The following is a 21,467-nucleotide window of genomic DNA, read 5'->3' as shown; positions in this document are numbered from 1 at the left end:
GGGTGTCTGGATGATCGGCGCCTAATGTTTTCTCTTGGCCCTCGAGTGACCGCCGATACATAGAATCTGCCTCTTCATACTGGCCTTGCCTATGGAGGACTTTTCCGAGGTTGTTAACGCTGGCCAAAGTACTTGGATGGCCGGGACCTAGAACTTTTTCTCGTCCATCAAGTGCCCGTCTATGCATTGCCTCTGCTCGTTCGTATTGTTCTTGACGTTCAAGGATGAGACCCATGTTGTTGACACTGATAAGGGTGTCTGGATGGCCAGGACCTAGTACCTTCTCTCGTCCCTCCAGTGACCGTCTATGCATTGCTTCTGCCTCTTCGTACTGTCCTTGATATTCAAGAACGACGGCCAAGTCGCTGATGCTCTTGAGCGTGTCTGGGTGGCCAGGACCCAGAACCTTCTCTCGCCCGTCGAGTGCCCGTCTATGCATCGCTTCGGCCTCCTCGTACTGTCCTTGATTCTTGAGGACAATGCCCAAGTTGCTGACGCTTGAGAGAGTGTCTGGATGATCGGGCCCCAGCACCTTTTCTCTCCTCTCCAGTGCCAGTCTATGCATCGCCTCCGCTCGTTCATACTGTCCTTGGTGTCCAAGGACGTTACTCAAGTTGTTAAGGCAGGCCAAGGTGCTCGGATGGTCGGCCCCTAACGTCTTCTCCTGTTCCTCCATTGCCCGTCGATACATCGTTTCTGCCTTTTGGTACTGTCCTTGGTCATGAAGAGCCATGCCCAAATGGTTGACGCTGATGAGCGTGTCCGGATGGTTAGGGCCTAACATCTTCTCTCGTGTCTCCAATACCCGCTGATGCATAGTCTCTGCTTCACGATTCTGACCCAAAATACCGAAACTGCAACCCACTTTGAACAGAAGGCTCGTCTGTTCATTCTCCGCAATCGTCTTGCGTTTAAGAACGTTCACAGCATGTGGGAGATAAGTAATCCATATTGCTTTGTTCTCATACTCAGGAAATGGAAAAGACTCCTCAATATGTTCTATCACTTCGACTGCCCACTTTTCAAGCTCACCTTGCTGGCCCAACCAGTTCAGCATTGCTAGTTGAACAAGTCGATGTATATCGTACATGTCCGGATCCTCTCTTTCGGTAATGAAAGCATATGCTTTCAGCGTCCCAATGGCATCTTCTGCCTCCAGTGTCCAAGCATCTGCAGGAAAAAGTGATCGTGGAATAGCCTTCTCGCTCAGGAAACACATGAACTTCAAATAGTTAGCAGCAAGAGGATCGCTCTCTTCGATCTGACGAAATGAGATTAGCCACGTCGTTGCAATCGGATTCTGCGCTTCTTTATATCGGTGTTTATCCTCGAAGTCCCTGCTCAGCAACTCGACCATATACTTGTCACTTGACCGGCAATACTCAAGATACCGTGTCGTCGTAATCTGTTTTTTGGCCATATATGCCGAAGCTTGTCTGATGGCAAGAGGCAGGTAACCAAGAACGTCGAGAAGCTTTGCTGTATCCTCCCTATTGCTCATTAGACGCTTTGCCAGATGACTCTCCAGGAGCCTGAAACCCTCAGCCTCGCTCATGCCCTCGATATCGAAAACATCATGCGTTGAAATACCCAGCTCCAATATAAACTCGCGGTTCCGTGACGTGAACAGAAGGGAACCTTGCCGGCTGAACGGAAGATGGTCGGCGAAATTAGTGCTGTCGCTGAAAATGTCAGGACTGTCGGCGTTGTCAATAATCAAGAGCCAGCTGCCCGCGCTTTCATGGCTTAAAGCACTCTTGACAAGCTCTTCAACGTCCGCTTTGTCGTCATCAATTCCATCAATCGCCAGCAACCGGCCGATATTTCTGTATGCATTTCTGAAGCTGACTGCGTCTATGGCCGGAACCCAGAAGACAGAGCAGTCCGGATACTTCTCGCGGACCCGGAAGGCAATCTCAAGTGCAACCTGTGTCTTCCCAATGCCGCCCAAGCCGACAATTGCAGTCTTCTGGCAGTCATCTGCGTCCGCAGTAGGAGGAACAGTTGTAAGAAGCTGTTCCATAATTCCTTCGCGACCAACAAAATCCTTGTTCCTTCCAAACGGCACAGCGAAGTGAATGCGACCTGTAGCTTGTCTTCTGTGTTCATCGCTGTCAAAGACGCGGGTGAAAAGGAAATCAACAAACTTCCCGACAGCCCTTTGATTCTCGGCTAGATAGTTGCGGGTGTGCGCCGAAACCTTGCTCGCCGTTTCCCAGTCCGACAAGGTAATGTCTTTCAGCCCTTGATCAACATCGAACCGAAAGTACTGGCCATCGTCACCAAATCGATTATGCAAACTGTGGGCAACTTTCTTGGAGGACAGAATCATATTTCTCAACGCACTGATGAGTGATGTCGGAGAATCCCCGATATTGACCACATCTCCAATACCCGTGCCAATGCTCAGGATGCGCATCTGGTGGCGTTCCGGAAACTGCTTTCGAGCCTCCTAAATTAGGACTTCGCACGGGTTATTGTATCCGAAAGCAGCATCGACAAACTCAATTCCATCTCGACCAAGTTTTATTGATTCAAAGAGACCGACCGCCGCCGACGTGGCTCATGCGACCTGCCATATGGTACACGACTCAAAGGCAGTCGAGGAATCATAAGTCTTGAAAAGAGTCGGAAGCGCATTGATGTTATCCCTGGTCATTGCAAGAACCACCCTATGAAGCATTAAGTCACTCTACGTAGAGTGTTTCAGCTGCCGTTGCTGACATACGTCTTTGTGCAAGTTTTGTCCCGAAACAGCATGTTTTCATGTGGGCAGGTCCCAACAGTCGACTGCCCTTGATCTCGGAGCCTCTTGCACTCTACTTCCGCACAGAAACTTTTGATCAACCATTTCATTGCATCCTCGAGGCACACGGCAGAGAACATCGAAGATGACGAAATGGGAATGTCCAAGGCCGATCTCGATGTGAGTACAGATGCTACTTTTTGTTTGATTCTGCTTGGGGATTTCGACCTCGGTTTCAATGAGAAGGCACGCCTAGCCAGCTCTCGGTAGGCTTGTATGCACTCATCGACCGTCATTTGGAGCCTTCCGAGCATAATGGCAATTATTCTGCACACTTATTAGACAAACTCTAGTAATGATAACACAAGCGAACTGTGGACGTCACCCTCCGGTGCTTGTGCCCCCAATCAAGTCAAAGTATTCGTATGGCCGGGGAACATGGCTAAGGCCGTTCTTGTCGCGAATCTTCTCCATAATATCCTCGAGGATCAGAAGACTCGAGAGGCCCCGAATCCCGCCACCATCTCAAGCAGGGTCAGCAAAGTCAACAATCTGAGAAAAACTGGGTACCATACCGAGGGAGAGGATCTTCAGCGGCTCTTGTAAAGACATCGCCGATTTGCTCAGTCTGAGATTCTAATCTACGCAGGAACATATACTGTAGATCACCAAACGGAGGACTGAATTCTTTGATGGAATCTACAGGGTGAGGGGGCTTTTCAGCCCCAGGGTCTGCAGTACCCCTCTTCATATCAGTAGGTTACCTACTAACCTCTGGCTGCGGCTGCAGTTGGGCGGTGCTGCACTGCAGTTTACGAGTACATACCGCATTCAGGTTAACTAAGTAAGTTAATCGTAACCTGATAACCGGTTATCGACAGGAACGTGCTATCCAAACACGGTTAGCGTTAATGCCGGGACTCTATCGGTCTCCACAGGCATCATCGATAACTCAACGATCGGACTATGTCCTCGGTCGGTTGATAGCGTAGAACTGTATTGCTTCGCCTACCCAGCCTCTGCAAACGCCATGAATCTATCGGCCCCGAACGACACCCGGCTAGAATGGCCCTAATTTTGTCGAGGCAGCATGTCCTCTTGGCTGCTGTTACCGGCTTTATATCCTGGGGTCTGCTCATCAACTGGCTACCTGCTGCCCGTTATGTCGGTCACGCGTTTGTCGCCGGCGCCGTTGCCTCCGTTTTCGCACTCGCCAGTGTCCTACTACTGACTGTCCGCGCGAAACCCACCGATGCCGCGCTGAACCGGACGTCCGGCGCCGCCGCCGGGGTCGCCTTCTTATCGCCAAGTAAATGGAATGCGGAGGTCGAAAGTTATCGCAAGAGCACCGAGTATGAACCGGAGCCACTGTATCCGCAGTCGTTCGTCGTGTCGGAGGCGATCGGGGAGATTATAACACTCGCCGCGCGCGATTTTATCTCGTCCTGGTACGACAATATCAGTAAACGACCGGTCTTTGTGCAAGAGGTGGATCGCGCGCTGCGGACGGCGTTGGGGAATCTTCGGGATCGGATCCAGAATGAGGATATCGTCTCGCTTGTGGTTTCTCGCATTACGCCCATCCTGACCGCTCATTTGCGGGAATTCGACCGCGCGGAGAGGGCCGTGCGCGGACGGAATCTCACGCGCAGCGTGACCGAGTCCACAGAGCTAGACCTGGCCATTGCCAGCAAGTATCGCGATGGAAGACTGCACCCGGCCGTGTCGGTGGTGGGATTCACCGACCAGAAGTCGCTTTTGCAGGATCATCTTCGCAAGTTGGTTATGGGTTTATTGCCGCAACTGCTGCCCGATGGTGTACTGAACAGCCGCGTCGTGTCAATTTTGGTACGCGAGATCGTTGCCTGTGCCGTGCTGCTGCCGCTCGTCACACTGCTCGCCGACCCGGATACCTGGAACCAGTTGATGGAGACTTACGGACGGTCCGTGTGGCAGGATCGGAAGACCGTGCGTAAGCTGCGTGCTGCGCTGGACGAGCATGCCTCGCCAAACGCAAAGTCGAAGCATGCTCAGGAGTTTCCAAGACTCGCGCCAAATGACTCGGAGAGGGCATTTGAGCGATTCGTCCGAGCTATTCGCCGATGTAACAATCTGTCCGACGCGAGGCGCTTCCGCGCGCAGGTTGCAAGTCAACTCAAGCGCGCAAGCATGGTTGAAGGACAAGACCAGGTCTATCTCCGGCGGCTGGAGACGGGGAAACGGGTCCTCGATCAGAAAGTCGCAAAGTTGTCGGCCACTGAGACGGGACCTCGCTCCGCCGCTCCCGCCAGACCAGGAGTCCAGCGCGATGCGATCTCCAATTTGCAGGATGCATCCCTGGTAGACGTGATGCACAACGTGGCCGGGCTGTCGTATTTCATGGAGTTCATGGACCGGCAGCAAAAGATGTCGTTGGTCCAGTTCTGGATCGTTGTGGACGGGTTTCGGAACCCTCTCGAGGATGACTTCGGCGATGACTCGCAGTCGTCAATTACTTGGACTGAGGCCGACGTGAATGATATGGCTCTTATTAACGAGACATATTTCCACAAGCCGGAGCTGAACGTACCCGAGGAGTCACGCCGGGCTGTGAAAGCCTTCCTGAGCGCAGGCAAAAAGGCAACGCCGGAGCAGTACCGCAAGGCACGCACAGCCATTCTGACTACCCAGTCTGCAGTGCTGGAGGAAATGGAGACTAAATATTATCCTAAATTCAAAGAGTCTGATCTCTGGTACAAATACTTATCTTCGGACGAGGCAGCTTCTACTGGTGCTCCGCCGCAGCCGCCCCCTCGACACAACACGCCTGCTCCGGAGCCCACCGAACGGCGTCCGCTCCCCCCTCTCATGACGCGGGCATCGTCACAGCCCAACGTTAGGCCAAAGGATTTGCGCCGAGCGGCAGTCTCTGGTGAAGTGCGGAGTAGCGGCAAGCTTTTTGATGATACCGAGCCCTCGCCAAGGCAGTCGTTTGACTCAGAAAGGTCCGCGCCATTGTTTGACGATGACTACGACACCGACCCTTTGGGACTCTCCACGCACAGTCTTGGTGGGGGTTCTCAGAACGGCGAGGTTGAAGCGAGGAATAATTCTGAGTTAATAGAAGCGATGGGTGCGGCATTGAATGACATTATGACGAACCAACCGTCGAATGGCAGGTCAGACGACCACAGATCTGGCGTTGTCTCGCCGAACTCAGTACACTCTGAGGAACACAAGGGCCGACAAGAGACCCGGCCAGAGAAGCCAAAGCCGAGCATCGCGTCGCTCGGACTTGTCGATCCAAACGCGCGCACTAGCGTATTTGATGACGAGCTCTTCCCAGACGAGAAGAAATTCATCGAGGACGAGTATGCTGATCCCGAAAACGAGGAAAAGGATCCAGCAGACGAGATCCACGAGGCGGCACCGGGAGATCTGGGCCTGGCAGAGGCAATCGCTGCGCTGACGGAGGACATTGACAAGCTCGTCGCGCAGGAGTCGGTGTTGGATGCACTGACGCGAAAAGCCGAGCTCACCAACAACACGGCGGAGCTGCGTATTCTGGGCAAGTCCAAGGCAAGCATTCAGCGGGAGATTCGGCGCAAGGAGATGCAGCGGCAACAGTATATCATCCAGGAAAGCGACAGCAGCCTCTATGGGCGGTCAACGGTGCAGATCAAGTCGATCATGGTGGATAAGGAAGAGGATGGACGGGAGTTTGCAATCTGTATGTATTCCTCTCCTTCCTGAAGTTACATCCAACTGACGATCTATAGATGTGATTGAAGTCCGCCGCCAAGCCGGCGAGCAAATGCCTGCAGCAACATGGGCAGTCGCCCGCCGCTACAGCGAGTTCCACGAGCTCCACCAGAAGCTCCGCGCACGGTATCCTTCGGTGCGACAGCTCGAGTTTCCCCGGCGTCGAGTGATGATGAAACTTCAAAAGGACTTCCTACAAAAACGCCGCGCGGGCCTAGAGACATACCTTCGACAGCTTCTACAATTGCCCGAAGTGTGCCGCAGCCGGGAATTTCGCTCCTTCCTCTCACAACAGAGCATTCTCCCCCACGCGGAGCCACTCTCCTCCTCCGAATCCGATTCGCGCGACCTCGTCACCCGCATCTACAACTCCGTCGCAGACGGCATGGAGGATTTCCTGGGGAACCTCAGCATGCTCGACCAATTATCCGCAGCAGGACAGAGCCTCATCTCTGCCGCAACCACCAACTCCACCTCTTCCACCTTAAACCCCTCTACCACCACCCCTGCCTCCTCCTCGGCCTTGAACAGCAACGACCTTACTGCCGAAGACGCCGTCACCGCCGCCGAAGCCGAAGCTGAGCTGAACGCCTTCGTCGGCGAAGACCGCGAACTTGAGCCCTTCGTCAAGCCCATCTGCGACCTCTTCCTCGAAACCTTCGAGCTAAACCGCGGCAACAACTGGCTTCGGGGGCGCGCTGTGGTCGTCGTCCTGCATCAGCTCCTCGGCGGTACGATCGAGCGGAAAGTCCGTGACGTGGCGCGGTCGCTCAGCACGCCGGACTCGTTGCTCCGGTATGTATCCCTGGTGCGGGACACGCTCTGGCCAGCGCCCGAGAGGGTGCTACGCCCACCACCGCCGCGGACGGCGTCCCAGCGCGCGAGGAGTCGGAATGAGGCAAGCTTTATGTTTGCGGCGTTGATTCCGGATGTGGTGGGCAGTGTGGTGGGAAGGGCAAATGCGCAACAGGCGGCCAGGAGAGTGTTTGCATTGGTGAATAATGAGAAGTTGAATTTGCATTTGGTGTTGTCGGTGTTGGATGAGATTGTTTTGGCGCTTTTTGGGCGGTGAATGGGCGTTTATCTTCCTTCTTTTTGGGACTTGTTAAGTACAATAATTACGTATGATAATGATGTGATCATAGAGCTCGATCATTCGAGTTGAGGCTATCCTGCTATCCTATATCTCCATCATACATGGCACCAGGTCTACGGCGAGTAGATCACTCGGCATTCTTCTTCTTGGACTTCTTGCCTCCTGTCGGCACGCCGGCATCCTTCTTCTGATGCACGATCAATCGCGTCCACGACTCCTCGGGATCCCACTCGAAGCCAGCGAGGTAGGGCTTGTCCCCGAGCTCGTCGTCCGCCTACCTCCATGTTAGCTTCATATACCAGCGCTCCATATAGTAAAGGATAAGTTTACCTTCTTCTTGTACTGCTTGTAGATTGCGTCCAGCGCATCCTTGATGGTCACGCCCTTGAGATTGCGAGCCGTCACTTCCAACCCCGACGGGAATTGCAGGTCAATCTTCTTGACCAGCGGCTTGACCAGGGGTAGCTTGAGGTACTCCTTGTCCTCAATTGTTGATGGTGATGTGTTGAGCTTCCTAGACAGGGGTCAACATGATCCATCCGCTCTCCTTGGCTGCCAGACTTACCAGCCCAATCGCTGCGTCTCAATGGGCAGCTCCAGTGGGATCTTCTCCTTTTCTATAGCCGGTCAATGAAGTCCAGGATTACCAGGGGAAGATTGATCATACCTAGGTCATTGATGTTCCGTACTTCACCAGCCGTCGACGAGCCGCGACGGTGCGTCTTCTTCTCCTCCTTCTTGTCTTCCTTTGCTGCGGGCTTCTCATCCTTGGGAGATATTGACAGGCCAGCAACGGCCGAGTCCACACGGGAGAGTTCTTCCGTCATGATGGGCAGAATTGAAGAATGTCTACAGCTCGGGGGGTCAGCTCATCAACTACATGTGCTCCAGGCACTCGCACACACCAAAAATCAGTCAATGAGAAAGGACAATGATGAAAAGAAGAGTTGAGTAATAGTGACGAGATGTTGAAAGGAGGAAGGAGTCTTAAGGAGAGGAGAGAACGGGAAAGAGGGGGGAGGGGTACATGGTCTGACTCCAGGCAGGAACTGGAACTGGCTGGCGAGTCTGAATGCTGACGAATTGCATCTGGCCATCCAATGGCCGGCGTCATGCATCCAGCTCCTTCCGGGAGGCTGACGCTGCTTTAGCCTGCTTAAGCGGGGGTTCTTTTCTTTGAATAACCTTTTGAACAGCCATACAGAATCACAGGGCGAGCTGGCCATTTCTCTCACTGGCTGGCCAACCTCCTTAATTGACTCAGATTCCTTGGTTGCTGCTGCTTTGGGCGTATCGACATTCCAGCCAGCTCGGAATCGGATCATCTGATTGCACCATGACGTGTGCCCCGACCAAGCTTCTTTCAAGCACCTGAGTTCCTCTCTCCGGCAATTATAAGCTTCTGGGATCTACTGGATTTCCTCTCCTAGTCCTCTGTACTTCGCTGAGTACTCCTGGTGCTCTTCCTTGCCCCTGATCGCTGCTCACTCGACACTCCGTCCCAAGCTGACCAGATGGTCACGTTATCACCGATAGACAGTCTCCACTCGCCCTGCACCCCGCATTTTCCGTCGGATATCCACTCCTTCGAAGCTAGACTATGTGGGTACTGTGGATTGTCACGTGCTATTCCTTTTGAGGAAGCTACCCTCTCATATTTTTGTATTTTCGGTTGCATGAGTTGCTCCTTCGTCAATCCATTGCGCAGGTACTGCCTACTAACTGTATAAATTGGCAACTCAAATACTAGTCTCTTCTCATTCTCTCTTCTTCTCTTCTGCTCTATCACCAGAAGTTATGGGTACACAGTACCACTGCAAAGTCTCTACTCTTAGTACATCCCTTACATTCCTCCCGAGTACAATTGTAGGGAGCCTTACACGCCACAACGAAGATCGAAAACGGACACCAGAGGACCAAACCCAGATAACGAAAGGAGCCATATGTATGCGGTATTCCGGAAACACGATTAGTGTTTTTTCCGGTGACTGGGGAAGGCATCGTTCTGAAGGGAGAAAACGCTTCAAGCCAAAAAAAAAANAAAAAAAAAAAAAGAAGTCAATCGGCCAATTCAAGTTTAGCTCCTCGTCTATATGGACGAACTAGGCAGAAGAGACGGGAACTATAGCCGGAAATTTCCTCCCCGAAATGGCGACGATGAATTTCGTGTCTGTCTCACTATAGGTATACGCCCGTTCAAATGAATTGACCACACTGTGCTCAATCCAGATGGTAATATCAGAAGATCAATGAGCCGAAGATTCCCATATACTTGAAGACGAGTGACAAATAATGTTACGGTTGCTTCCGTCTGCGAGCTTGCCATAATGAATTGATCAGTCGCCGGCAATCGAAGGCCGCCGAGACAATGCGTGCAGAGCTCGCCACGTTGCATCAAACGCTATAATAGAGTATGCATCGCAGAAACGGTAAACTTCGGGTTGACGATGCAGTATCTCGTCAGAGTCGGTGGAAGATGCAAAGCGCTATGTCGCAAAGGGCAGAAAGAAAGGCTCAGCAGGCGTGTGAATTTTAGACCATTTCCATGGCTTCACAAATAATATCAGACTGCGGAACGTTTGCAGGGTGTGAATCCATCCCGTCGTCGAAACCCCTGACGATACCAGCCACGATCCGCACACCAAAGCATTTACGAATACTCAGGAAGACAATGGAAAAGCTGGCCTGCGAGAACCGGCAGATGCTAACGGGCTGCAATCTCCAATATATCACATCCGTTTGGACGCCATTCGCATGGGAGAGTGTCACCTCCCTACCAGAATTCAAGTTAGGCCACTCATAACGGTACTCAGGAACATCGTACATGGATTCATCCACATCACTTACGTTTGGACGTCTCCGACTGTGTGGCAGCCCATGGAACGTGATGCCGTTTACGATATGGGAGATGTCTTTGATCGACTGCAGCGATCGATCAAAGGTCCCTGCGGTCTCCGTCTCCTCTGCTCCTATTTCTGCTCCTGTTTCAGCTGATTTTACTCCACTCTACCCGGAAATCGCCGGCAAGAACGAGTTCATCTCGCACTATCGCAGCCGTGACTTTTACCCAGGCGTCGTCAGGCGGAACGCGCCGGCTACCCACATGGCGTCTGCTTCTCACAGATCATATGCCGTGGTGTTCAATGCCCTGGTCCTGAGGAAGACCTCCCAGGTTCATGAGCCTGTGCTGTTGCGATGGTCATCAGCGTCGCCGAAATCCTGTTCGGGCCTGCGTTGGGACTTGAGCCGGAAAGAGGAAACTGCGTCTTTAAAGCTTTGACTGTCGCACCTTCCTGATTGTTGACATTTAACCCGAAAAGCAATCACTGCGCCTGGTGCAAATGTCTGCCTATGAAGTATACAATACTCTCAGACCTCAAGGATAACCCTGCGACTTCGGAGAGTCAAAATGCCCCTGGCAAACATTCTCCTGAAGGATTCTTGGAACAGACACATAGCTACAAGGAATAAGACCGGAGTACAGCAGCATCGGAAGAGTAAGCGGAGGCTGGAGAATGGGCACAGGAGATCTTGTCGGTGGCATACGTGACCCCCTTAAGGCGGGTCAACGGAGTAGTTTGCCATTAACTTTGCAAAGGAACTGAGTAGGGGACATGTCAAATTGTACCGTACAGCAACAGTATCTGAACAACGATATGTCAAGAATGCCCCTATGTCGACACTCGAGCGGGCCCTCTTAGCCACAGCCTCTGATTCACTGCAGATATTGCCATGTCTGACCCGCATGCAGGCATCCAGTCGACTTCCACGTACGCGCCTGCTTCACTCCCAGGCTAGCGGGCGAAATCATGCCAACGACTGTCTAGAGAGAAGAGGGCCCCGCTAAATGAAGGCTTGGTGGAGTGATAGTGATGTATACGAGCGCAGAGTTAGACATGTGAAGACCGCAAAAATAGCTAAATGTGCACTAATCTTTGAATGTCAATGAAGAGAACACGGAAGCTCAACGCAAGGTAGAGAGATCATTGAATCACGTGAATTTTTGTGGGCGAGACCCCGTTCAGGCAACGACAGTTCCCGTAGGCGGTGAGCATCCACAGCCAATCAAATAAACAAATCGGACGAGCTTGCACCGACGAAAAACGATCCGCGCGCTGCTTCTGCCAGCTCTTTCACGAGCAAAATATAAAAAGCGCCTGGTCGAGCGCTCTTGCGATTCCGGACTTCTCTACGCAAAAGTTTACACCAAGAGATCTTGTCCGGATGTCGACGCTCTTTGGAAACGCGGCTACTGGGGCCCAATCCAACACGACAGGCGACCTCTCCAAAGATGTCGCCCTGACGTCGCCGCCCGAGGATGGGATCTCGGATCTGGCCTTCTCGCCCGTCAGTGAGCATCTGGCCGTGTCATCATGGGACAAGAAAGTTCGCATCTACGAAATCAACGACCAAGGGCAAAGTGAGGGAAAGGCGCTGTTTGAACATGAAGCTCCGGTGCTAAGTTGCTGCTGGTCACCGGTAAGTACCTGCTTTCTAGGTGGCAAAGTAGGTTTTGGAGAGGATCTGACGTTTGGTTTCTAGGATGGTACAAAAGTCGTCGGAGCCGGCGCAGACAAAGCTGCGCGTATGTTGGATATCGGCGCAGGCGCCACCGCCGCGCAACAAGTAGCCGCCCACGATGCCCCCATCCGCTGCTGCAAGATGATCACCAACCCGAGCAATTCGGCGCAGCCGCTGCTGGTAACGGGATCCTGGGATAAGACGATCAAGTACTGGGACCTCCGGCAGGCGCAGCCCATCGCGACGGTGGAGTGCCAAGAACGTGTATACACGATGGACGTGAAAAACAAGCTCCTTGTGATCGGTACGGCGGATCGGTACATCAACATTATCAACCTCGACAACCCCACCACATTCTACAAGACTATTCAGTCACCGCTCAAGTGGCAAACGCGCGTCGTGAGCTGCTTCACGGACGCGACGGGATTCGCCATTGGCAGCATCGAGGGCCGATGCGCCATTCAATACGTTGAAGATAAGGACTCGAGCTCGAACTTCAGTTTCAAGTGCCACCGTGAGTCGCCGCCGAACAACCGCGACATCAGCAATATCTACTCTGTCAACGCCATCTCCTTCCACCCCGTCCACGGCACGTTCAGCACTGCTGGCAGCGACGGAACGTTCCACTTTTGGGACAAGGATGCCAAGCATCGCCTCAAAGGCTACCCGTCCGTCGGCGGGACGATCCCGTGCACCGCTTTCAACCGCAACGGGAACATTTTCGCGTACGCCATCAGCTACGATTGGAGCAAGGGATACCAGCACAACACGCCGCAATTACCAATCAAGGTCATGCTGCATCCAGTAAATCAAGATGAAGTGAAGCCTCGGCCGGGACAACGGCGGAGGTGAGGGTAAAGTGGTTCTTTTTTAGCATGTTGAACTGGGGAAGAATGGTACGGTTCCTGTCTAGACCCTATGATTGCACTTTTGTTTGGTATCTTAGGCATAATGTCCTGTACGAATGAAGCATACAATGAACAATAATTGAGTAAATTGCATAGTAACTGAACTGGTAGAATATTCAGACACCAGATGCCGTAGACTTGCACGACCGTAAAAATGATGAGAAACCCGGCCGATACGAACACTTTCATGACAGTTGATGCTAAGCTCGAGCCCCAGTCTTGGCGCAAAAAAAAAAGAAAAACTTGGACCTCGATAAGATGAGGGACAAAAGTCGATAAGCCCGCGACAGTGTCCGAGGTGTTCAACGGTTTTCACACTGTCCATTTCGATACTCAAATCATGGAAAACTCGACTGCAGACCCTCTAGATGATCTCCTCAATCTGGAGGAGAAATTCTACAAGGAAGGATACGACCTGGGTGTTGCCGACGGCGCCCGCGCCGGCTACACCGAAGGCAGCGTGTTCGCCGTTGAGAAAGGATACGAAAAGCTTCTAGAAATGGGCAAGCTGTACGGCAGGGCGTTGGTCTGGACTCAGCGACTCAATAATAATTCTCGTCCTGCTCCTGATACCGTCGACGAAGCCGATTCAGCTGCACACAACGGAAACAGTACTAGTACCACCGCCGCAGCTGAGGATGGAATTGATCCCGTCTCGCTTTCGCAGACCATGCCTCGTTTGCCGTCAAGCGCGCGGCTAGCGAAACATATTCAGACGCTACTGGAGCTTGTGGACCCGGCAACTCTGTGCCTGGATAATACGGAAGAGGCGGTAAATGACGTCGAGGAGCGACTAAAAGGCGCTATGCTCAAAGCGAGGCTCATTCAACGAACCCTTGGAGAAGCAACCACAGACGAGACCTCGGCTAGGGGTGCCACCACCTCCCAGCAAGGAGATGGCTCCGGCAGTATCGAAGATGTGAGCTCGCTGTATATCCGGCATTGAACATAGCCGATTCCAATTACCCGATGTTGGGAGACACGGAGTTTCTCCGATGGTTCTTGTACTCTCGTTTATGGGGGTGTTCTCGTTGGTGAACGCAATCCACTTCGCCGTAAATTTCTCCGGTGTAAGCTCGATACCCCATGTTTCGCGGTCAAGCTTCGATGGCGGTGCGGGGAGGAAATGCTATGGCCAATGTGATTGGGCCATTTTGGATAAGCTGGCACATTGGTCCAACAGACAGCTCCGTTAAGGTTTAATCGAAGCTCTGGGACTATTCTGGACGCCGACTGTACGAGTTCTTCGTTCCCCAGACGGTGATGACAATCGCAATATTCTCATTTCCGCCCTCGTGTTGAACAGCTTACGGCTCCCTTTTACCCGCACTAACCCCCACATTCAAGAGGGACGCGTGCGTCCTCCACCAATCTGGTTGATCGCTTACTAGATCCGGTCAAGGAAAAATATATCCGGTAGTTCGAATGGGGGGTCATGCAATGGCAGCAAGCGAGTTCCTATTTCGATGTCATGGGCCGATTGCTCGGTCTTGCGCTGGCCTTCAGATGAGGGGTTCGGACCGATAGGCCGCAAACCGAAGCGATGGATTATAAAGTCCCGGTCACAGCGCGACGGGGATCGGCATCAACAAGCGTAACCATGCGGTCGCTCACCTGGACAAGTTTGTTTGCTCTCCTGGGCACTGTCCGTGCCCAAACCGGCGTCACAGACCCAATCTACGAGAATTGCGGACCGTCTGTGGTGTGCATCAACCACTATGCGAACGTGCTTCCGTAAGATATGCAAAGCATAAATCTTCAATTGAAGACCATTTAAGCTCATACACATAGGTACCATTTCTTTCGCAACATCTCGGTACTAGGAGGCTTTGGCGATACCACTATCAATGATGAACCCCTGAGAGAGATCCAGCAAGCAGACTTCGTGGTCTGGGACAAGAAGCGTGGCCTGGAGATTCTCGGAAAGAACCCACGTTATGAGTTTGTGTTCAAGGTATCCGAGGCGGTCCACGAAGCTCCAGTCTACGTGCCCTCGCAGAATAAGCTGTACATGTCCCAGCTGGCGCCGCCACCGGGGTACCTGCCGCAGCTGGTCGTCGATCTGAATCAGGATCCACCAACCCTGTCCGAGTATCTCTCGGACCCCCCAGTCTATGCGCCCAATGGAGGAACGTTCCATGATGGCAAGATCGTCTGGGGCGCCTCGGGAGGAAACTCGACGATTGAGGGTGGCGAGCAGCGGGTTGGCATCCGCACGCTGGACCCTGAAACGAACAAGACAGTGAGTCTGATCAACAATTACTATGGATTCTACTTCAACACGGTCGACGACCTGGTGGTGCATCCTCGCACGGGTGACATTTTCTTCACTGATCCACGTATGTATCGGGTTATCGAGTGACTTAATGTAGGACTAACGATTGAGTAGAGTACTCGTGGTTCAATGCTTTGACGGACACTCCGCCGCAGCTGCCGGCGGCCAGCTATCGCTATAATCCCAAGACCGGTGCGGTCTTTGTGATTGACGATACGTGCAAGCAGCCGAACGGCATTGCATTTAACCGGGACCAGTCTATCCTCTACATTAGCGACACAGGCGCCGTCGCTGGACCGGTCGACCCCGCGCTGGGGCATCCGGGCACTCCTTTCAATGCCACGGGACTTCGGTAAGCTACACATGTAGATATATTATGAGATCCATAAATTGACTATATTTTCTAGGGCAATCTACGCATTCGACGTCAGCAAGGACGGCACCCGTGTCAGCAACAAGCGTCCGATCTACCTCGCCGCCGGCTACGTCCCCGACGGCCTGAAGGTGGCCGAAAATGGATACATCCTCACTGCCAACGGGCAGGGCGTGGACGTCATCGACCCAGACGGCCAGCTGCTGCTGACAATCCAGACCAACTACACCGTGCAGAACTTTGCGTGGACGGGCAAGGAGCTCAAGACGCTGTGGCTCATGGGCCAGGGAGGTATCAGCAAGGTCGAGTGGGAGTTGAAAGGCCAGGAGCTGAAATAGGTTTTCTTCGGTACGCTACTAGTAGCATATGATACTCGTACGGCAGTAATGAAGTAATTCTGATTAAACTCCATTTCCTCGTATAGAGCTTCAAAGTTCATTGTATGCTGCAGTCTGCAATTCTTTGCAGAGCGAAGTCTCGTGTTCCTGCAGCTTCCAGGCAGCTGCTGGACCCTTGGACGTTCGACTGTGGTCCGTGCACAGCAGGCACTGCTTGTCGTCATACTTGTGATTTTGGAAGTCTAGCATATTTGACCTTCCCTAACTTTAGGAATGCCTTTTCCATACTGTATTTCATGGTAGAATGACGCGAGGAGAAGCTCTCCTGTCGCGATCGACAAGCTGAGTCTAGAGCTGGGAAAAAAAAACACGTGAAGATAGGCTCGACGCGATAAGCTCCATCCCCGTTGCCCACTCAACTCACTGTGCGGTGTGCGCCACTCTCCAGGTCCCTCTTCGGTCCAGATTCTGAAAATCTCTGATCCGGGTTATTCATCGTGCGTATTGTGCAAGAAGAGCAACTCAGTTGGCCCTTTTCCCTTGTCTTGTGATCGTGCCGTGAGTCTTCCTCCGGCTTCGATCGGGATCGCGTGCCACCTGTCATCAAAAAAGCCCATCGCGCTAAAACTAAAATTACCAAGTCGAAAAAAATTCCAGCTCCTCTGCCCGGCCACATCTCGAAAGTGGACGGTGGTCAGTGAGCAAAATCGACACACCCCCGTCGAAGCTCCCCCGATGTGGCTCCTTCACATCTTCTCGTCCTTCATCTTCCTGACCGGCATCGTCCTTTCGATCCCTCTCGCCTTCGATGTCGGCGGTCAAACCTGCGGGCTGGCGTACTCGCTCAGCCTGGCCATCTTCCACTTCTTCTTCTCGCTGCTGAAGCTCGCCACGCCGGAGCGCTCGCGGTTCCGTCGGGCGTTGGTCGCGTTGATCCGTGCGTCGCAGTGGTTGGTGGTGCCGACGTTGTTGATTTGGTCGTTGAATCGGTTCTCCGTCGATGCGGAGTCAGGCGGTTCCGCGCCGAAGGATCAGGATCAGTCGTCGTTCAGTGCTTGGTTCTTTGGCCGCGGCGGGTTGCTGGAAACTCTGACGATCGGGAACTGGGATAAGTTGCTGCGCTGGTCGACACCGGTGTTTCAGTTGGTCGAGGGGTTTTGCAGTTTGCTGGTGATTCAGGCAGCGGGGCAGATTACGCGGTGGCTTGTGAATCGCAGTGATCATGGTGATACGTGGATGGTGAGTAGAGGCTGTCAGGTAGTGCTGGATGTTTTGTTAACTGTGTCGCAGATCAGCCTCCTTGTCCTTTCCGCATCCGTGATTTCAAGCTCGGTATACTTCCTCTGGCGCGTCCTGCAGTTCCCAGAGATTTCAAATGTCGATGCGGCGCTTATTGGAGTGGCCATCACATGCGCTGTGATTCTCTCTGCTTGGGGAATCGGGAGTGGCCGTGGAAACGCTGTGGAGAGCTCGCTGTTGTTTGCCTACATTGTGCTCTGTATCTACCAGATCTTCACCGATTATGTTCCTTCCCAGCCTGCCGAGCAGGTCCCGCCTCCCTCGCAGGCTGCAGAGTTCCCACCCCTGCCGCCTATCATTATGGCTTCCTACACGACTCTGATGCATGTGTTGTCTCTGCTGCCCTCAATCATCCATGCTGCCTTTAATGTGATCACGGCTGCCTTGAGTGCTGTGGCTCCCTCTGTGTTGATTTCTCTGGCCTACCGCCTCTTTGTCTTTTACGCGTCCACCCGCATCATCCCCGCCGTTCGGGAGTCTGGTGCCCGCGCTTTGAGTCAAGAAGCCTCTCTTGATGACGACGATGGTGCCGGGCAGTTGATCGGTCTGCTCAGCTGGTTCTCTCCGAGCATCCTCGTGGCAATCTACACGAGTCTGCTGATGCAGCACTTTGCGTCGACATCACAGCCCGGTACTCGGACGCAGTGGTGGCTCACCCAGGGAGACTTGGGGTCAAACTTTTGGCGATGGGTCAACATCGCCTGCACCATGGCGCTTTACGCGATTGAATTGTACCTGGGCAAGCACGATGATATCGATGGCGGGTTGACGGGGCACTGGAAGACGGACTGAGCGAGAGATCTCAAGGTTAGGATTTCAGGACTCTATTCTCTCGACCCTGCCGGTCATTTACCCGCTGAGCCATCGGCATGAATCGATACACAGGATAGGGACATCTCGACGGAACCTGGCGTCGAGCTGATCGAGTCCCATCCTCGCGCACCCGCACCCTCCCCCGAGCACCGACCCGAGCCCTTCATCACTTCCCATCCTGTCCGATTTCTGGCTTCATTGCATAATCGGAACACTTTTGACTAGAGGTGACCTCTTCATCGATTCAATGCTTGGCCGGCTGATGTCGACCGCTCGCCGAATGCTTCTTATACTACTCTATCCATCTGCTTGACCACGGTCGCTTGTTTTCCTTGACCCTGTGAACTGGCTGTTTTCGCTCCCCTGCTTGTTATGTCCCTGTACATATATGCTCGAGTTGCCGATGCTTGGTTTGATATCTGCCATCATGTAGTGTGGTATGAGGGAAGGAAAGTAGGGATACGATAGACGAACAGTCGACTGGTATTGCTTCTACAATTGAACAACTGTTCATGCCAGTTTTTGTCCTCTTTAAGTATACAGGATTCCATTTCAAGATTTCTTTCTCTAGCAATGATTGACCAATACGAACAACCAATGGACTCAATTCGGCAAGGGAGTGGCTCTTCCAGCTGTGGCTGATACCCGTTTTGTGGCTTGCACCGAGACTCTACGTAATGGGCCCGCATTCCCCATCAGAAATTGGCAGAAGTTGCGGGCTTTGATTGGTTTATCGCAGTTGTCAGCTCCGGTTTTCTGTCTTGGCAGCGTCATCGCTGGTCCAAGCTTAGCTGAGTGTGAGCCTGTGAGGAACCACTGGGCGCGATCGGCATACGGGTTCAGCGGTTCTGCAGGCCTGTTATTCTCCCTGCTCGCTTAACAATCCTAGTTTCTCTTTTGTCAGTTCGAGTCATTCTTTTTCTCTTATTCCTATGGGACTCCTGAGTGACTTATTGTGTGAGGAGTCGAACAAATTGATCGTGCAATTGTCAGTCTTGACACGTTGCGTAATCAACATTCCGTACATATATCACACTCCAAACGAGCGATAAGTACGTTGTATCGGTCCAGCTCACCATTGAATTCCACCGACGTGGAAGAATGTCGCTTGCGGAGCAGTCGGCAGGTCCCAATGGCGTTGCGGCGCCGATAAACGGTATGCTCCAACCCAAATCGAATCGCGTGATGGTGATGCTAACAGTTCGCAGGCTCCGGACAATCCAGTGACGTTGTCGTGCTGTGTGGCCCGCTGCTCAATTACAGTCGCATGGCCCTCAGCAACGACTCCGGCACCTGGTATGGAACCGTCCTGATCGTGACGCCTCCGGGAACTCAGCAGCCGCGGTTGACTTTGCGGCAGACCGGTCCGGTCCACTACGCAGAGACAACCAATGGCGCCGTTCCGCAGCACGACCCTGTTCTGATTACCGGCACTAAGCTGTATGAAGACTTGGACAAGGCCTTTTGGCGCTTCTCCCTGGCTGTGCCGCTGGAGAGCTACGAGGCGCGCTGGGAGTATACCATTGCGGATTTTAAATATGAGAATGATTCTCCGGTCAACTCGCCGTGGTCGTTCGTTGTGCCTGCCGTTAGCCAGTCGATGCGCATCATGTTTCACTCGTGCAACGGCTTCTCGGTCGGCACAGACACGGAGAGCTGGGCTGGCCCGGCCATGTGGAACGATGTGCTGCGCGTGCATGCGCAGCGGCCGTTCCACGTGATGATCGGTGGAGGCGACCAGATCTACAACGATGGCATCCGGGTCGATGGACCCTTGAAGCCATGGACCAGCATTAGCAACCCGCACAAGCGGCGCATGCATCCATTTGATAATAACTTGCGGGGCGAATGCGACAAGTACTACTTCAAGAACTACATTCGGTGGTATTCGACCGAGCCATTCAAGACTGCCAATGCGCAGATTCCGCAGATTAACATCTGGGATGACCACGACATCATTGATGGTTTTGGCTCGTACACGGACCGGTTCATGCGCTGTGCCGTGTTCCGCGGCATTGGCGGCGTGGCCCACAAGTACTACTGCCTGTTCCAGCACCACATTGCTCCTCCAAAGTCGACATTTGTAACCGATACGCCACCGGACGCTGCAGGTGGGGTTGACCCGCGGCAGCTTGAGAATACGTATGTGCTGGAGGAGCGGCACGAGGACGATCCGCGGTGGATCCTGGGCGTGCAGCCAGGTCCGTACGTCGAGGAGAAGAGTCGAAATATGTTCATGCGTCTAGGCCGGCGCATCGCGTTTGTCGGCGTAGACGCGCGTACGGAGCGCACCCGGCATCAGGTCAACTACCCGGGAACGTACGACGCCATCTTTGGGCGGCTGGAGCAGGAATTGACTGCCGCAAATGAGGAAATTAAGCATTTGATTCTCCTGCTGGGCGTTCCGATTGCGTACCCGCGGCTGGCGTGGCTGGAGAACATCATCTCGTCGCCGGTTGTTGGGCCAATTCGTTTGCTGAATCGGCGTTTCGGCATTGCGGGGGGTCTGTTCAATCAGTTTGACGGACAGGTTGACTTGCTCGATGATCTTGATGACCACTACACCGCGCGACTCCACAAGAGTGAGCGGCGGGAGCTGATCCAGCGCCTGCAGAAGCTCTCCAAGAAGCACAAGGTTCGTGTCACCATTCTCTCTGGTGATGTGCACCTGGCAGCTCTCGGCCGGTTCTACTCGAATCCGCACCTCAATATCCCCATTGAGAATGATCACCGGTACATGGTCAACGTCATCAGCAGCGCCATCACCAACAAGCCGCCACCAAAGGCCGTCGCGAATCTGCTGGCTCGGCGCAACAAGATCCACCACATGGATCGCGACACGGACGAGACGCTGCTCTCGCTCTTTGACAAGCAGCCGGGCGGCGTGGAGAAGGGCGGTGCATTCAACAAGGTCACAATGCCGTCGCGCAACTACGCGTGCATCACGGAAATTACGTCGTCTGACTCGCGGGCGGGAAGCTATGCGCCCCGTCAGCCCGCCAAGGATGGACATCAGCCGCTTCATGCGGGTGAGGAGGGCGCCGGCACGGCGCATCCTGCTGCGGACGGCGTCACTAGCACGAATAGCTTTGCTGGTGGTCTCGACGTCGCGTTCCGGGTTGAGATTCATCAGGGGAACGCTAACGGCGATGCTGAGGGATATGGATTGAGCAGTAAGTTGATCCTGCGGTACCTACATTAGAGACCATTATCGGAGGCTAACTGCGTGTAGTTCCTTTGCTGGTCGAAGGCCTGCCCACGCCATTGGGAACGTCCCATTCGCAGCGCTCCGCCGAGCAGCCGCAGGCGAATGGTACTACCGTGCAGGGCGAATAATTAACTCGGATTTGGAATAGG

The 21,467-nt window shown here is 53.4% G+C and overlaps 10 protein-coding genes across 10 annotated transcripts; 7 read left to right on the top strand and 3 right to left on the bottom strand.

Annotated features, from left to right (window-relative positions):
* Positions 1-147: 147 nt before the first annotated feature.
* On the bottom strand, positions 148-2,419 carry VTN49DRAFT_6504 (uncharacterized protein; the record flags this gene model as incomplete). The annotated part of the gene is made up of 2 exons (XM_069414671.1): positions 148-210; positions 281-2,419. 2 exons carry the CDS (start codon positions 2,417-2,419, stop codon positions 148-150), a joined length of 2,202 nt encoding a protein of 733 aa, XP_069265893.1.
* A 144-nt stretch (positions 2,420-2,563) lies between these two features.
* On the bottom strand, positions 2,564-3,358 carry VTN49DRAFT_6503 (uncharacterized protein; the record flags this gene model as incomplete). The annotated part of the gene is made up of 4 exons (XM_069414670.1): positions 2,564-2,672; positions 2,729-3,073; positions 3,132-3,270; positions 3,322-3,358. The coding sequence occupies 4 exons, from the start codon at positions 3,356-3,358 to the stop codon at positions 2,564-2,566; spliced, it is 630 nt and encodes a 209-aa protein (XP_069265892.1).
* A 453-nt stretch (positions 3,359-3,811) lies between these two features.
* VTN49DRAFT_6502 (uncharacterized protein) lies at positions 3,812-7,559 on the top strand (the record flags this gene model as incomplete). The annotated part of the gene is made up of 2 exons (XM_069414669.1): positions 3,812-6,455; positions 6,505-7,559. The coding sequence occupies 2 exons, from the start codon at positions 3,812-3,814 to the stop codon at positions 7,557-7,559; spliced, it is 3,699 nt and encodes a 1,232-aa protein (XP_069265891.1).
* A 151-nt stretch (positions 7,560-7,710) lies between these two features.
* On the bottom strand, positions 7,711-8,410 carry VTN49DRAFT_6501 (uncharacterized protein; the record flags this gene model as incomplete). Its single annotated transcript, XM_069414668.1, has 4 exons — positions 7,711-7,857; positions 7,914-8,097; positions 8,149-8,200; positions 8,251-8,410. The coding sequence occupies 4 exons, from the start codon at positions 8,408-8,410 to the stop codon at positions 7,711-7,713; spliced, it is 543 nt and encodes a 180-aa protein (XP_069265890.1).
* Positions 8,411-10,407: 1,997 nt separating this feature from the next.
* VTN49DRAFT_6500 (uncharacterized protein) lies at positions 10,408-10,863 on the top strand (the record flags this gene model as incomplete). The annotated part of the gene is made up of 1 exon (XM_069414667.1): positions 10,408-10,863. The coding sequence occupies one exon, from the start codon at positions 10,408-10,410 to the stop codon at positions 10,861-10,863; it is 456 nt and encodes a 151-aa protein (XP_069265889.1).
* Positions 10,864-11,807: 944 nt separating this feature from the next.
* VTN49DRAFT_6499 (uncharacterized protein) lies at positions 11,808-12,956 on the top strand (the record flags this gene model as incomplete). Its single annotated transcript, XM_069414664.1, has 2 exons — positions 11,808-12,062; positions 12,126-12,956. 2 exons carry the CDS (start codon positions 11,808-11,810, stop codon positions 12,954-12,956), a joined length of 1,086 nt encoding a protein of 361 aa, XP_069265888.1.
* A 396-nt stretch (positions 12,957-13,352) lies between these two features.
* VTN49DRAFT_6498 (uncharacterized protein) lies at positions 13,353-13,958 on the top strand (the record flags this gene model as incomplete). The annotated part of the gene is made up of 1 exon (XM_069414663.1): positions 13,353-13,958. One exon carries the CDS (start codon positions 13,353-13,355, stop codon positions 13,956-13,958), a length of 606 nt encoding a protein of 201 aa, XP_069265887.1.
* A 654-nt stretch (positions 13,959-14,612) lies between these two features.
* VTN49DRAFT_6497 (uncharacterized protein) lies at positions 14,613-15,998 on the top strand (the record flags this gene model as incomplete). The annotated part of the gene is made up of 4 exons (XM_069414662.1): positions 14,613-14,746; positions 14,804-15,351; positions 15,402-15,639; positions 15,695-15,998. 4 exons carry the CDS (start codon positions 14,613-14,615, stop codon positions 15,996-15,998), a joined length of 1,224 nt encoding a protein of 407 aa, XP_069265886.1.
* Positions 15,999-16,733: 735 nt separating this feature from the next.
* Positions 16,734-18,089, top strand: VTN49DRAFT_6496 (uncharacterized protein; the record flags this gene model as incomplete). Its single annotated transcript, XM_069414661.1, has 2 exons — positions 16,734-17,237; positions 17,289-18,089. The coding sequence occupies 2 exons, from the start codon at positions 16,734-16,736 to the stop codon at positions 18,087-18,089; spliced, it is 1,305 nt and encodes a 434-aa protein (XP_069265885.1).
* Positions 18,090-19,211: 1,122 nt separating this feature from the next.
* VTN49DRAFT_6495 (uncharacterized protein) lies at positions 19,212-21,446 on the top strand (the record flags this gene model as incomplete). Its single annotated transcript, XM_069414660.1, has 3 exons — positions 19,212-19,266; positions 19,319-21,283; positions 21,343-21,446. The coding sequence occupies 3 exons, from the start codon at positions 19,212-19,214 to the stop codon at positions 21,444-21,446; spliced, it is 2,124 nt and encodes a 707-aa protein (XP_069265884.1).
* Between the last annotated feature and the right edge of the window lie 21 nt (positions 21,447-21,467).

This window comes from Thermomyces lanuginosus (assembly GCF_041956635.1).
Source record: "Thermomyces lanuginosus strain ATCC 200065 unplaced genomic scaffold VTN49scaffold_40, whole genome shotgun sequence".
In the NCBI taxonomy this organism is placed as follows: domain Eukaryota; kingdom Fungi; phylum Ascomycota; class Eurotiomycetes; order Eurotiales; family Trichocomaceae; genus Thermomyces; species Thermomyces lanuginosus.
The sequence above is the reverse complement of the archived record's forward strand: the minus strand, read 5'-3'. Positions and strand labels throughout refer to the sequence as shown.